Raw genomic sequence first — 16,558 nt, forward strand, 5'->3', positions numbered from 1 at the left:
GGGGCTCAGTGTGGGGACGCAGTGTGGGGGGGGCTCAGTGTGGGGACGCAGTGTGGGGGGTGGCTCAGTATGGGGACGCAGTGTGGCGGGGGGGCTCAGTATGGGGACGCAGTGTGGGGGGGGGGGGGGGGCTCAGTATGGGGACGCAGTGTGGGGGGGGGGGGCTCAGTATGGGGACGCAGTGTGGGGGGGGGGGGTCTCAGTATGGGGACGCTGTGTGGTGGGGGCTACATGCCCTCTTCAGCAAGGAATGCCTGAGCAGAGCAGCTGCAGGACAGGTCGCTGAGGCCATGGAGACCGACCTGAGTGTGTGAGTGCGGGAGAGGAGTGTGTGTGTGCGGGAGACGAGTGTGTGTGCGGGAGAGGAGTGTGTGTGTGCGGGAGAGGAGTGTGAGTGCGGGAGAGGAGTGTGTGTGTGCGGGAGAGGAGTGTGAGTGCGGGAGAGGAGTGTGTGTGTGCGGGAGAGGAGTGTGAGTGCGGGAGAGGAGTGTGAGTGCGGGAGAGGAGTGTGTGTGTGCGGGAGAGGAGTGGTGTGCACGTCCTGTCCAACGAGTCTCCCCGTGCCTCCCTTCCAGGGTGCACGACGGGCCACTTTGGGGAAGGCTGTCGGCAGTCATGCGACTGTGTCGCGGGGACACCCTGTCACCATGCCACGGGACAGTGTCTCTGCCCCCCAGGACAGACTGGACGGAAATGTGAGAAAGGTAAAGCTCCTCGTTGACCCTTAGTAACTGCCTGTATGACTGTGACATGTTTACCACCAAGAGACCTCAACGCAGTGGTTTGGCAACGGTTTGAAATTACACCGTGTGTGATGCCTCCCTTTTGCCCTTTAGTTGGTTAGTATCTCACCTTGTCCTGCCGTTACATCTGGGGCCGCCATTCTTTCTCTCTCGTTACTGTCATTCTTGATCTGTATTTTTGGTCTCTGCCGTGTGTCCATCAGAATGTGCAGCGGGTGGTTTCGGCCCGGGCTGTTCCCTGCGGTGCCAGTGTTCTCACCAGGCCCGGTGTGATGCTCGTAATGGTCGCTGCCAGTGTCCGGTGTCCTGGCTGGGCCCCACCTGCACAGAAGGTAACTCATGCACACGCAAAAACACCTACTACAACACAGACCGACACACACACACACACACTCACGTCACCCAGATGAGTGAGTGATATCCAGCGTCCCTCACAGCTGACACCCAGGGCAGGGTAAAGCTGAAACTGAATGTAACCGTGTCTGTAAGTGTGTCAGGCTCTGGCCCTGAGCTCCAGTGGCTCCCTGGCTCCAGTCTCTGACAGTTATTTAAATCCACACCCAGTGGGGTGTCCAACTTGTAGTTGTGTCGGTTTCCCATCTCACGGAGAGCATCTACTGTGTCCAGATCGACCAGCACACTCCAACACACCAGCAACTCGTGCCAAAGAACATTCGCTTTTGATTTCCAGAAGGTGTCAAATGTATTTTTTGTCTGCCTCTTCTCTCTTTTCAGGACCACTACAAACTACAGAGGTCCCAGCACTGGGGTTTTCTCCCTCCCTGAAGAGGCGTTCTGGTCTGTCCCGCTCATAGCTTGGCTGGGGGCCCCACATCTCAAAAAAACCCAGGCAGACTTCTCAAACACTGAACAAGGTGCCCTACATATTGAACCAGTGGGCACCATTGGAAGGTTGTGTACAGTTGCCCAAACAGACAGACTGGAGGAGGATCAGGTTAAGACCAGACACACAAGGGAACTAACCTTCAAGTCTCCACTTGTATTCTGCACATTTGTCTGCATTAGAGGCCGACCTGCTCCCAAGCTTTTTGGGAGCCTGCAGAAAGGCGCGACGTAGGTTTAGTTGATCCGATAACGGGTCACACATGGAGCAGGAACGTGGATGGCCGTTGGATGCTGGACTAAGCAGAGCTCTGTGACCATTCATGAGCGTCTCAGGACTGAACCACATCCCAAGTCAACTATCTGAACCATCCACGAACCACAGGTCAAACCCTTCCTGTCCATTCGTAATGTCCTCACCTGGCAGCTACGTGGACAGACAACCGCGCTGGTGAATGAGCAGGTGTGTGCCGAAGCACCATTGTCACAAAACTATTCATAAAGGCCACAGTCAGGTGATCAGTGGACTGCTGCCTCTTTGAACTTGCATGTGGTCTGCTCTCAAGTCATTGGCCTGGGCTGCCATGGGGACGGAGGGGTCTGTGTCGCTCAACCACCAGGACTGCCATCTACTCTCATCTAATGTTCACGGAGAACGCGTGTTCTATTGGACCCGGGTTCTTTGGACTTTGCGTGTCTGATTGCTTATCATAAATTGTTAATATATTTAGAAATTGCTTTTGGTTGTATGTTTGGTTTGATAAGGTCACTTATTGCAAAGTTATCCATCAATTTACTACTGTTGTCACTATTACTGGAAATGTAACAGTAAAACTGACAGTATCACCTATATTTTAGCCAAATAATCTGTATATTGTCATGTAGAAAGGTTTTTAGACTATTACAAAACATTTGAAGTGTACCTCAGGGTACTGAGGTGTACTGTGTCTGTAACATGTACTGTGTCTGGTTACAGGCTTCATGTAAATGGTGCTGTTTTTATACCTTAAATTGTTACTAAATGTGGTTACAACAATCTTATTTCTGTCCCTAATATCACAACACCACATATAAGAAAAATACATGTTTTTACCTGGGTGCAGTGTAGCATAAAATTGGGATCTCTTCTGGTAGTTGGAGAGATGTGTAGATGGAGGGGGAGAGAGGGAGAGATGAGTAGACGGGGAGAGAGGGAGAGATGAGGAGAGGGGGAGAGATGTGTAGGTGAGTAGAGGGGGAGAGATGAGGAGAGGGGGAGAGATGTGTAGATGAGTAGAGGGGGAGAGATGTGTAGATGGGGAGAGGGGGAGAGATGTGTAGATGAGAAGAGGGGGAGAGATGTGTAGATGAGAAGAGGGGGAGAGATGTGTAGATGGGGAGAGGGGGAGAGATGAGGAGAGGGGGAGAGATGTGTAGATGAGTAGAAGGGGAGAGATGAGGAGAGGGGGAGAGATGTGTAGATGAGTAGAGGGGGAGAGATGTGTAGATGAGTAGAGGGGGAGAGATGTGTAGATGAGTAGAGGGGGAGAGATGTGTAGATGAGAAGAGGGGGAGAGATGTGTAGATGAGAAGAGGGGGAGAGATGTGTAGATGGGGGGGGGGGTGCTTGGCCTGGCCCCATGTTGTGACAAGCAACATATGTTCTTCAATATTGTTTACCAGCCAGGACTTCATCTTCAGATGTCACCTGATTCCAGTCAAACAGCCCCGCAGAGCACACCCACAGAGCACACCCACAGAGCACATCCACAGAGGACACCCACAGAGGACACCCACAGAGCACACCCACAGAGCACATCCACAGAGGACACCCACAGAGGACACCCACAGAGCACACCCACAGAGCACATCCACAGAGGACATCCACAGAGCACACCCACAGAGCACACCCACAGAGCACACCCACAGAGCACATCCACAGAGCACATCCACAGAGCACATCCACCGAGCACATCCACAGAGCACACCCACAGAGGACATCCACAGAGGACATCCACAGAGCACACCCACAGAGCACACCCACAGAGCACATCCACAGAGCACATCCACAGAGCACACCCACAGAGCACATCCACAGAGCACATCCACAGAGCACACCCACAGAGGACACCCACAGGGCACATCAACAGAGCACATCCACAGAGCACACCCACAGAGCACATCCACAGAGCACATCAACAGAGCACACCCACAGAGCACATCCACAGAGCACATCCACAGAGCACACCCACAGAGCACATCCACAGAGCACATCCACAGAGCACACCCACAGAGCACATCCACAGAGCACATCCACAGAGCACATCAACAGAGCACATCCACAGAGCACACCCACAGAGCACATCCACAGAGCACACCCACAGAGCACATCCACAGAGCACATCCACAGAGCACATCAACAGAGCACACCCACAGAGCACATCCACAGAGCACACCCACAGAGCACATCCACAGAGCACATCCACAGAGCACACCCACAGAGGACACCCACAGGGCACATCAACAGAGCACATCCACAGAGCACACCCACAGAGCACATCCACAGAGCACATCAACAGAGCACACCCACAGAGCACATCCACAGAGCACATCCACAGAGCACACCCACAGAGCACATCCACAGAGCACATCCACAGAGCACATCCACAGAGCACATCCACAGAGCACATCCACAGAGCACACCCACAGAGCACATCCACAGAGCACATCCACAGAGCACATCCACAGAGCACACCCACAGAGGACACCCACAGGGCACATCAACAGAGCACATCCACAGAGCACACCCACAGAGCACATCCACAGAGCACACCCACAGAGCACATCCACAGAGCACATCAACAGAGCACACCCACAGAGCACATCCACAGAGCACATCCACAGAGCACACCCACAGAGCACATCCACAGAGCACACCCACAGAGCACATCCACAGAGCACATCCACAGAGCACATCCACAGAGCACATCCACAGAGCACACCCACAGAGGACACCCACAGGGCACATCAACAGAGCACATCCACAGAGCACACCCACAGAGCACATCCACAGAGCACACCCACAGAGCACATCCACAGAGCACATCCACAGAGCACATCAACAGAGCACACCCACAGAGCACATCCACAGAGCACATCCACAGAGCACACCCACAGAGCACATCCACAGAGCACATCAACAGAGCACACCCACAGAGCACATCCACAGTGCACATCCACCATCCCAGACTTGGGTGGCCACAGACCCTCCCCATCTAAACAGCCAAGCCTTTTTCATAGCACAGCTTCCTCCCCATCTTTAACCCACCTGTAAACAAGTATGTTCCTTTCCATAGACCCATACCCCTCTTCCTTCCCAGCTGCCTCACAGTGACGTGCAAAACAAAGAAACTCGGAATAAATACAACTATTATCACCCACCCTCGTCATAATCAGTCATCACTATAGTCATCATCATTGTCGATATTAAACAATCAATTTAAGGTCGGACGTTTCATTTGATCTCTTGGAGGGGTTGGATGGTTGGCTCTGTGTGGACAGTGACCCTGCTCAAATGTAAGGCATTCCGCTCGGCAGGCTGATGGGCCATGATTCTGCCCAGAGGTCTGATGGGCCATGGTTCTGACCGGCAGGCTGATGGGCCATGGTTCTGACCGGCAGGCTGATGGGCCATGGTTCTGCCCAGAGGTCTGATGGGCCAGGGTTCTGCCCGGCAGGCTGATGGGCCATGGTTCTGACCGGCAGGCTGATGGGCCATGGTTCTGACCGGCAGGCTGATGGGCCATGGTTCTGACCGGCAGGCTGATGGGCCATGGTTCTGACCGGCAGGCTGATGGGCCATGGTTCTGACCGGCAGGCTGATGGGCCATGGTTCTGCCCGGCAGGCTGATGGGCCATGGTTCTGACCGGCAGGCTGATGGGCCATGGTTCTGACCGGCAGGCTGATGGGCCATGGTTCTGACCGGCAGGCTGATGGGCCAGGGTTCTGCCCGGCAGGCTGATGGGCCATGGTTCTGACCGGCAGGCTGATGGGCCATGGTTCTGACCGGCAGGCTGATGGGCCATGGTTCTGACCGGCAGGCTGATGGGCCAGGGTTCTGCCCGGCAGGCTGATGGGCCATGGTTCTGACCGGCAGGCTGATGGGCCATGGTTCTGACCGGCAGGCTGATGGGCCATGGTTCTGACCGGCAGGCTGATGGGCCATGGTTCTGACCGGCAGGCTGATGGGCCAGGGTTCTGCCCGGCAGGCTGATGGGCCATGGTTCTGACCGGCAGGCTGATGGGCCATGGTTCTGACCGGCAGGCTGATGGGCCAGGGTTCTGCCCGGCAGGCTGATGGGCCATGGTTCTGACCGGCAGGCTGATGGGCCATGGTTCTGACCGGCAGGCTGATGGGCCAGGGTTCTGCCCGGCAGGCTGATGGGCCATGGTTCTGACCGGCAGGCTGATGGGCCATGGTTCTGACCGGCAGGCTGATGGGCCATGGTTCTGACCGGCAGGCTGATGGGCCAGGGTTCTGCCCGGCAGGCTGATGGGCCATGGTTCTGACCGGCAGGCTGATGGGCCATGGTTCTGACCGGCAGGCTGATGGGCCATGGTTCTGACCGGCAGGCTGATGGGCCATGGTTCTGACCGGCAGGCTGATGGGCCAGGGTTCTGCCCGGCAGGCTGATGGGCCATGGTTCTGACCGGCAGGCTGATGGGCCATGGTTCTGACCGGCAGGCTGATGGGCCAGGGTTCTGCCCGGCAGGCTGATGGGCCATGGTTCTGACCGGCAGGCTGATGGGCCAGGGTTCTGACCGGCAGGCTGATGAGCCATGGTTCTGACCGGCAGGCTGATGGGCCAGGTGTCACGTTGCTGGCCCCCGAGGCCTCCAAGTGTGATAGGCCAGGGCCAGGAGGTGGGGGCGCGGACTGAAAGACTGGATGGCCCTGGACTTGGCAGCGGTCAAGGCCAGGCTGTGCCACATGGGGGCTGGCATGTGATTGGCTGGGTGGAGTAAGTCCTTGTCAGCCAGAGAAAGCATCATGGCACATGCCTGGGGAGAGGGAGGAGAATGGGGTTACTCCTATATACACACTGAAATGTTGTCTTGTTTTGGCTAGTCAGTCCACTTATACGAGTCCTTCCTTCCTGAGTGAACAACGGGAGTAGCGAGAGAGATGGGAGAATGAGAAGTGGCTGGGTGAAGCAGAGTGGGTGGAGAAAGGCATGGCAGCAGAGAGGGTGGAGTAAGGCACGGCAGCAGAGTGGGTGGAGTAAGGCACAGCAGCAGAGTGGGTGGAGTAAGGCACAGCAGCAGAGTGGGTGGAGTAAGGCATGGCAGCAGAGTGGGTGGAGTAAGGCACGGCAGCAGAGTGGGTGGAGTAAGGCACGGCAGCAGAGTGGGTGGAATAAGGCACGGCAGCTCTGTGAGCTTCTTGCTGATCGTTGCAGCATTTAGCAGCACAGCTCGGCCTCTCACGTTGTTTATTTCCCTACTATCTCGGGATTCATCTGATAGGCAAAATATTTCGCTGACAGACCCGCTTGGTGGGACAGTTATGACAGCCCTGCCAAGCAGCCCATTTCCCAGGTCCCCATGGGGAGAAAAAGGCCCAGCTATCCAAACCTGACCGAGGTTTAATTTGCCCACTGTCTCTGCAGCCTCAGGAAACCACCATGTGGTAAATCACCTGCAACCACGTTAAGGCTGATTCAGTAATTCTGCTCAGTAGTGATACTGTAGATCTGGGTAATGTGAACAAATAGGCATGAGCCAGTGTGCAAAACAAAATCATGGCTGGAGTAGCAAAGTAAATTCCTTTTATCACCCTAAAGTGCAATTTATTTTGCAGCACAGCAGCAAATGAAACCCATAATAAACATCTGACAATAAATACACACACACAGATGGAGGTGTTTGGTGCAACTGGATCTAATGTGATTGATCAAAATGCAAATGAGTTGGGCTGCCTGTGAAAATGCTTTTTCCCCCAAAGCCTGTTGATTATATGTCTTTCCTCTTGCCTACTAGACAAACATATTAATAACATGCCAAGTAACTGTAGTTGATATTCATTTTGTGCTGCTGTAGATTTTGTTTTATCACATCATTCGAGCCACTAGTTGGGTCATTGGGGAAGGCTGCAACTGACAGCACGAAAGCTAAAAATCGAACAGCTGACAGCGTGGTTGTTGGTGAACAGCATGCAGGACGTCTCCGTGTTTTAAAATTCACTTGCAAGAGAAATGGTTTGGACGAGCCAATGCCAATACAATCTGTCTCCTTTCTTTTTTATCAGTATGTCAGTCTTAGGCTATCCAGGCATTTATGTCATTATAAAAATGAATTTGCTGCGTCTGCAATTGTGAAAGCGCGTCCATTTGTTGGGTTTGGTTTGCAATTCTAAACTACACATTGTAAATTGAAGGCTACTCACTGTTGGAATTGCTCACAATTTGAGATTAGTTTTCATAATACATTAATTAAACCGCCCAAATTACACTTCTGCTCTAATTCAGTAAGCCTCACCGTCATTCTTCAACATCCCAACTCAATCACAGGGCGCTTACCGCCCTTTCATCCATCGACGTCCTGATTCGCGCAAGTTGGAACAGCCTGTGATTTCAATTGTTTACTTCGATTTTCGGTGTGAGTTTGAATCCAGTCCTCAATCGGTTGGTGGTTTTGGTTTCCGCTGACCGTTGTTAGGTTACTTTGTTCTCACCGAATTACACAACGTACAGTAAAGACTTTGCTCTTTAATATATTTTGTTAATTGAGAACCGATGTGTGATTTTAGTGAGCAGTTTAGTTTCGCCCCAATGAGAGGCATTTTCCTGGGGAGATGGAATTGTCTACCGTCTACAGAATTAAACAATATTTGGGTGTTATAAGTAATGCATACAACATGTATCTACCATGAAAATAATATTTATTTGATTTTAAACTTTTACAGTTTAAACGTGTTTTAAACACTAAGAAGACTAATTCCATGTTTTCTTCTAGGTCTAAACTCTCAGAAACACTCTTGTAAATACTAGCTTGGATGGTACTCAAATTAAACAGGTCTCGGCCTATAAATACTTAGGGGCCTGATTAGATGATCTTTGAAAAACTTTACTGATTTGGTGAAAAAGTTAAAATTAAAGATTGGGTTCCATTACAGAAACAGGGCTTGTCTGTCCTTTGTAAATAGAAAACAAAAAATTGTGCAGGCTCCTTTTATGTCCGCTTTAGATTATGGTGATATTATCTATATGCATGCTTCGGCAAACACATTAAAACCACTGGATGGTATTTACCATTGTGCACACCAGGTTTATCAAGGGTGGTAGTTACAGAACTCATCACTGTATTCTATATCAACATCTGGGTTGGGCCTCTATCTGTGAGGCAAGAGCAACACGCTCTCTAGTTTATTTACAAAACACTTATTTTAAAACAACATGTGTCATCTTCAATTTCCATTAGACCTGCTCATTTCAAAACCAGATCACAGATCTGGGTAGGACTGCCTTCAGTTCCTCTACTGCTTATTTATGGAACAAACTGCAGATCCAGCTTAAGTTAGACAGTCTGATGTCCCTTGCCCATGCATTTTTTTTAATGGAGGATCAATATGATGTCGTCTGTGATTGTTTCTGTTGAATTGTATGTCTTTGTTTTGTTTTAAAATTGTCTTTTTCTAAATGTTTTTTGTGTGCCTGAAACTGCACATGTCAACATGTTTACACAGAAGTAAAAGAGATCCAGGTCTCAGACTGTTTTCCCTGTTAAAATAAAGTTTGGGGAAAAAAACCCCAGTAGGCATAAATCATAGTCACATTTGGATGGAAACTAAAGTTACACTACTTATATTTTGGCCTTTACTCAGACAAATCAAAGGAATGACATGGAAAGCCCATATTAATTTGTACAAAGTGACCTATGGCTCTCCCCTTACTGTTTCAGTTCCCAGTACATGTGTAGAGCATCAGGTTTCCAATCTGCTGCCGGTGGCTTTGAGGACAGGCTGAGGAGGATGTCTGTCGCTCTCCGAGACTCCCTGTGTTCGGCCTCCGACACCTCCTCTGCCACCTCCTGGAGCTGTCGGAGCTTGTCCTCAGCTGGCCTCTCGGCCTCGTCCGCCTCCTCACAAACCTGCCTCCGACGCGTCTCCGGCGGGACCATCTGGGCACGTTGTGGCCTCTCGGATGCCTGAATGAAAAACAAAAAGGGAAACACGGTTTTGTGGAAGTTCTCAGTGGATTCACCGTGACAAAACACAAAGTACATATATAAAGAATTCCTGCTTATTTCCCAAGTTAAAGAAACATTAAATGTGAAGTACAAACCACATGCTGGTGTTATCGGCGTGTTAATGATGATTATCATTCATGGCTGAAAATATTTGTTTCTTAACACAAATAAATGAGTCACCACTAGAATTGTTCTAAGATCATCAGTCAACTGAAAACATGTGACTTTACTTACTACTAAATTAATATATTTTATTATTTATATATATATAATTAGTATTCAGTCAAAATGTCTCATTTCTAAATGAGTGAACTCACAGGGTTTTCAATAAATTAAAACACAATATATTATTAACTAAACATTTGTTTTATAATATTGAGCAAGAGGATAAATCAGAAGTTGGTCAGGAGACAGACCGAGAGTATACCAGGACCAGAAGACCAGGGGCTCTGAATCACATTTTGATAAAGTCAGGTTTGATAGTCGCCACAATAATGATGTACTTTACTAACAGATTAGTTGGATGCACTTGTTCCGCTGTGTTACATTCTAAACGATATAAACACACTTCCCGTACCCATGGAGAAAGATGAAACTGCAAACGTAGTTACTTCACCATCTGTTTGCAGACACTGCCCTTGTGTGAGTGCCAACTTTTGAGAAGGTGATTCTGAGGAGGTGTGGGAATGGAGTGAGATTGCATGTTTGCCTAATGGGTGTCTGTCTCCTGGAATAGGTCCACTGGCCAGTATATTCATTTGATCATATGTACAGAAGTACTGGTATGCCTGCTTCATTTGATCAGACCAGCAGAAGTACTGGTATGCCTGCTTCATTTGCAATTGCAGTTAGACCACGCAGTCTTAATTGGTGAAAAATTCATTGGTTCTGCATGTGCACATGGGAGGGAAAGACAAGTCTCTTCCCTTTGGCGGGTAAGGCCCGAGACCCTTGCTTGGGTGTGTGCATGAACCTCCAGGGACAGGACATGGCTGTGAAGACCCAACCCAGCCCAACTCCTCGGGCCCAAATGGCCTCAGCTATTGAGACATCAAGACGTACATTACACATTTCCACCGTCAGGACGTTAACACACAGTTCAGTGACCGACTGACGAAGAGTGGTGCAACAGCGCCCTCCCCAGGGGGGTGGCGATCAGCGTACTCCAAACTCACAACGGCAGGGTTCACCGATTGCTCTGCTCGTCTCCCGCTGTCTGAAGACGGGACAAACCTGCCTCGTGCTCCAATGGGAAGCTACGGGAAGAGAAAGCAACGACACCGGAAGTGCTACGCACACCCTCCTCATTCCGATGAAGAGCGAGACGTGCTTGGTCGATTTTAGCGTTGCCTAGTTTTGCTACACTTAGAGAGTGTGCCGATACTCTCCCCTGATTTAGACAGATATGGTGTATAGGGAACAAAAAAAACATAATGTCAAAACCCTGTACCAGCACTGCCTGTTTGGATACACCATCCCTGAAAAGGAATAAACAATATTGAAACTTGAAAACAGTATTTCTGCGTCTGGCCTCTCACTTTCGCCCGTCTCTAGTTGTTTAGGGGTGATAACCTACCTTTAAAAATACATTTATGAACCACAGTTATGAATGTACACAGAACTAATTCAGTGTTTAAGAGAATATCTTATTACCAAAAGTGTTATGCTTTTTCAGTGTCATTTGTGAAAGCAGACTGCTTTCTTTTAGGATTCCTGGGCATTAGACCCTCTTTTACATGAGGTGTTTTTAAGAGCTGTGCACTTCACCATAACCAGCCTTTCAACTGGAGTCTACTGGAACAAGGTCAAGTTACCCAACAGTAAGAGGCAATGAACTCGGGATCTGCTCTAACTCGCAGTTCCCACAGTCAAATAGTAAAATACAATACCACCCTGTTTCCAGAAAAGTTGGGACGCATGTGGAAAATGTAAAGAAAAAACAGAATGCAATGATGTGCAAATCATTTAAACCCCATATTCAATAGAAAATAGTACAAAGACAACATATCAAATGTTGAATTTGAGAAATGTTATTGTTTCTTGAAAAATGTATGCCCACTTTGAATTTTATGCCAGCAACACGTTTTAAAAAAACCGGGACAAGGTCAACAAAAGACTGGAAACGTTGTGTAATGCTAAAAAGAAAACCTTGAAGAACATCTCACAACTAATTAGGTTAATTGGCAAAAGCTCAGTAACATGATTGGGTATAAAAAGAGCATCCCAGAGGGGATGAGTCTTTCAGAAGTAAAGATGGAGAGGGGTTCACCACTCTGAAAGACTACATAGGCAAAAAAATCTAAGAATCATTTTTTTCAGGGAAGGCCTTGCTTATTTCAGCAAGACAATGCCAAACCATGGCTCGGTAGTGAGAGTCTGGGTGCTAAGCTGGCCTGCCTGCAGTCCAGACCTGTCACCCGTTGAAAACATTTGGCGCAGTATGAAACGAGAAATACGACAAAGGAGACCCAGAACTGTTAAGCAGCTGAACTCCTATATCAAGCAAGAATGGGAAAACTTTTCACTTTAAAACTACAGCAATTTGTCTCCTCAGTTCCCAAACCTTTACATAGTATTGTTAAAAGAGGTGATGCAACACAGAGGTAAAGATGCCTGTGACCCAACTTTTATGAAACATGTTGCTGGCATCAAATTCAAAATAGGCATGCACTTTTCCAAAAACAATAACATTTCTCAGTTTTCAACATTTAATGTGTTGTCTTTGTACCATTTTCAATTGAATATAGGGATACATGATTTGCACATCAATTAATTCAGCATTTTATGCAGCATCACAACTTTTTTGGAAACAGGATTGAACAATGCATAGAGGACTAACACATTTTCACATACATGCTAGGGAGAAGTAGTGAAAATGTCTTGGATGCTGCGTTTGGGACCTGGACTATGAACCTTCCCACCTCTGTCTTTTTCTCCTCCCTCTTGGCTTGTCCAACGCTTTTAACTGTTGTACATCTTTCCCCTTTGGGGCAGAAGAAGAGGATGTTCCATTAGAAGCAGAGAACTGTCCTCTGAAGGTGTGGCCCTGCTTGACCAGGAACAGGGTGTTGTCATGGGTCAGCCTGCCAGACTGACCTCTTCCAAGACTCTCACTGTCCAAGGAACAGGGGCTGGGACCAAGCTGGACGGGAAAACCATTTCTAGTTAAAACAGCAGAAAGGTTAAGAAGTAGTGTCTGTGCAATACTAAAAGACAGAGGGGGCCTCAACAGTAGGCACAATGTTATAATTTCTTACCTGCGTCACAAGTACCTGCTTGTCCACATAACAGGCCATCAGTTTTACTAGAAGCAATATGAGACGTGTTAGTTGTGATGTCATGTACATTAAGGCTATACTTTGGGTGTGGAAATCCATGTTTTTTGACAGAACTCCAAACTGGGCTCAACACAGCACTCCATCGTAATATGGTGAAGTTGAGTATTGATGGCGGGAGGGAGTTTCCAGCTGTCACACAGTAAAATCAGGGAGGGGAGTGTAGAATTTGATGGGTCAGTTAGACCCTTTTTCACATGGCAGATCCCAGACACTACTGTGTCCAAGGCATGTTATAGAACACTCCTAAAACTCTCCAACAAACCCATGTCATTGTAAACAATGTCTCAAGCAAAAAAATTATGACATTAAAAAAAGCACACAAATAAATGTTTACAATACCGCTCGGACAAATTCTCATGTTGCACATTCTCATGGGCTGTGAAAGGCCAAATATAAAAATATTTAAATCCGTGAAGGGAGGTGAAGAACTGGAACATTAAGAAGCAGGCAGCTTGGCACTCTGAAATATTACAATGTACATTACACGTATTATCTACTGCAGCTGGCCAGGCGTCTCACCCTGGTGTCGGGAACACTTTCTTGTCAACTACTCCAATCTTTGGACCACGAACTAGGATCACGGCTCGGCTATCGGCTGTAGTGGGAGGTAAATCGCTCCACAGCATTTCTAGACGTAAGGTCAACGTACTTTACTGTCAGTGGAAATTATTTTAGTCAAAACAGGTAATAAGCTAACTTAGCAAAGCTAACTGTCCGCTAGAACGCAAGCAAGAATCTGTTATGTACTTTAGTTATCTAACGGACTAGCATTGCAACGCTTGGTAACTTTCATTGGTCCGTCACAAAAACACTTTCGTTTAAAATAAAGTAAATCCTACTTGGTTCTGGCTATATGGTTCCGAATCCAATTCTGGGGTCAACGGTTTTTGGACTTATTTGTATCCGTCTGTGATATTATTCCAAAAAAATATATATACGTTGTTTGAATACTGGTACTTTAAAAAAATGTTTCACGGTGGAACATTTGAGATCGCAGAAAACCCATGTCTCTAGTTTTAGTATTGTGCAGGGGGGACTACGGTCAGTCTGGCCTTTTTCAGTCACAGTAGTTTCTGTATATGTCCCCAGTCATATTTTATGTTACTTGGGACAAGGGTCAGTCCGGATTTTGTGATGAGGTATCCTTTTGGATCCAATGAATGTTCTGTAATTGTTGTGGCGTCCTGTTCAACCTTTGGAGGACGTGAGCCTTTGGACCACGCCTCAGGACTATTTGGCCAACTCATAGCCGTCTCTGTCCAAAGTGAAACCCCTAAGTGAAAATGTCCAAATTGGGCCCAACTAGCCATTTTCCCTCCCCGGTGTCATGTGACGCCTAAGGTCTCAGGTGTGAATGGGGTGCAGGTGTGTTAAATTTGGTGTCATCGCTCTCACACTCCATCATAGTGGTTAAATGGCACCTCATGACAACGAACTCTCTGAGGGTCTGAAAAAAATAATTGTTGCTCTACATAAAGATGGCCTAGGCTATGAGAAGATGGCCTAGGCTATGAGAAGATTGCCAAGACCCTGAAACTGAGCTGCAGCACGGTAGCCAAGACCATACAGCGGTTTAACAGGACAGGTTACACTCAGAACAGGCCTCGCCATGGTCGACCAAAGAAGTTGAGTGCACATGCTCAGTGTCATATCCAGAGGTTGTCTTTGGGAAATAGATGTATGAGTGCTGCCAGCATTGCTGCAGAGGTTGAAGGGGTGGGGGGTCAGCCTGTCAGTGCTCAGACCTTACGCCGCATACTGCATCAAATTGGTCTGCATGGCTGACATCCCAGAAGGAAGCCTCTTCTAAAGATGATGCACAAGAAAGCCTGCAAACAGTTTGCTGAAGACAAGCAGACTAAGGACATGGATTACTGGAACCATGTCCTGTGGTTCAGATGTTTTGCTTCAGATGGTGTCAAGTGTGTGTGGCGGCAACCAGGTGAGGAGTACAAAGACAAATGTGTCTTGCCTACAGTCAAGCATGGTGGTGGGGGTGTCATGGTCTGGGGCTGCATGAGTGCTGCCGGCACTGGGGAGCTACAGTTCATTGAGGGAACCATGAATGCCAACATGTACTGTGACATACTGAAGCAGAATGATCCACTCCCTTCAAAGACTGGGCCGCATGTCAGTATTCCAACATTATAATGACCCCAAACACACCTCTAAGACAACCTGTGAAGCGGGTGAACTCTATCCCCAAGAGGGTTAAGGCAGTGCTGGAAAATTATGGTGGGCAAAAATTTTTTTTGACACTTTGGGCCCAATTTGGACATTTTCACTTAGGGGTGTACTCACTTTTGTTGCCAGAGGTTTAGACATGAATGGCTGTGTGTTGTGTTATTTTGAGGGGACAGTAAATTTACACTGTTATTCAAGCTGTGCACTCACTACTTTACATTGTAGCAAAGTGTCATTTTTTCAGTGTTGTCACATGACCAGATATAATCAAATATTTACAAAGATGTGAGGGGTGTACTCATGTGAGATTCTGTACATTTACTGACCTGCTATTTATCTAAACAAGCAAAACCATACTCTTGCTCCCCTAGGTTTCTTCAATTTTATTGATTGATTTTGGTGTGGTGTAGCTGGTGTTCGACTGCAACTTAGGTAACTACATATTAGTTATCTTTAGTTGTGGAACATTACATATAGGCTTACAGAAAAGTTTATTATAGCAAAACTGATTAGGGCTATGTGAAACGTAAAACACATTTCATTTAATCTCTATGGACTCTACTTGACATCCAGGGTTTGAATTTGTTCTTTGCTGTCAACAATGTTGTTAGGAATCATTTCTTTCCCAGGTAGTGGGATTAAGAAAATATTTTAAGATGTCGTCTGCACTCAACAACTTTGTCCACAATATAAATGTAATTATTATACTCTATGGCAAGTAATTGCTTTATAAATAGTGATGCTCTGTAATTAAAAATAGAGGAAAACCTGTTTGGGGATCACATTCAACCTGTTTGGGGATTCACATTACAAGAAGAGGCCACTTATAAAAAAAAAATGGGTTACATTTCTTCATTTTTAAGTTTTGGTAATTTTACTTGAGATGGTTATTACATTTATATACCACAAAAAGAAAAGCCCCGTCCCTGCCAAAAATGATTTTGAGACTGAGATCTCTGTTTGCAAACTCTAAACCAGGGGTTTGCAACTCCGGTCCTCGAAGCCAGTTCCGCTCCACAGTTTCATTGAAACACACTAATCAGGGACTTATTTACACCTGGGACATCAGGTAGGTGCAATTTGCCATCACAAAAATGCAGTGTCTGCATGCTGTATTTTCCTCCCTGTCTATTAGTGAAATGCTAACAGCTACCAATTGGATGCATAGTCTGTAAGCGAAAAAACATACAAATGTCTCAGTAGGGGGGGGTACGATACATTTC

The 16,558-nt window shown here is 47.6% G+C and overlaps 1 protein-coding gene across 1 annotated transcript in view; it reads left to right on the top strand.

The window, feature by feature from the left end:
• LOC105026904 (multiple epidermal growth factor-like domains protein 6) overlaps nucleotides 1–2,772 on the top strand; it is a 58,102-nt gene extending 55,330 nt beyond the window's left edge. Inside the window, exons 35-37 of the mRNA XM_020055396.2 lie at nucleotides 576–704; nucleotides 947–1,075; nucleotides 1,479–2,772. Coding sequence (XP_019910955.2) covers nucleotides 576–704; nucleotides 947–1,075; nucleotides 1,479–1,558 — 338 coding nt within the window. The 3' untranslated portion in view covers nucleotides 1,559–2,772. The remainder of the gene's footprint in view (nucleotides 1–575; nucleotides 705–946; nucleotides 1,076–1,478) is intronic.
• Nucleotides 2,773–16,558: the final 13,786 nt, after the last annotated feature.

Source organism: Esox lucius, chromosome 1 (assembly GCF_011004845.1).
Source record: "Esox lucius isolate fEsoLuc1 chromosome 1, fEsoLuc1.pri, whole genome shotgun sequence".
NCBI lineage: Eukaryota > Metazoa > Chordata > Actinopteri > Esociformes > Esocidae > Esox > Esox lucius.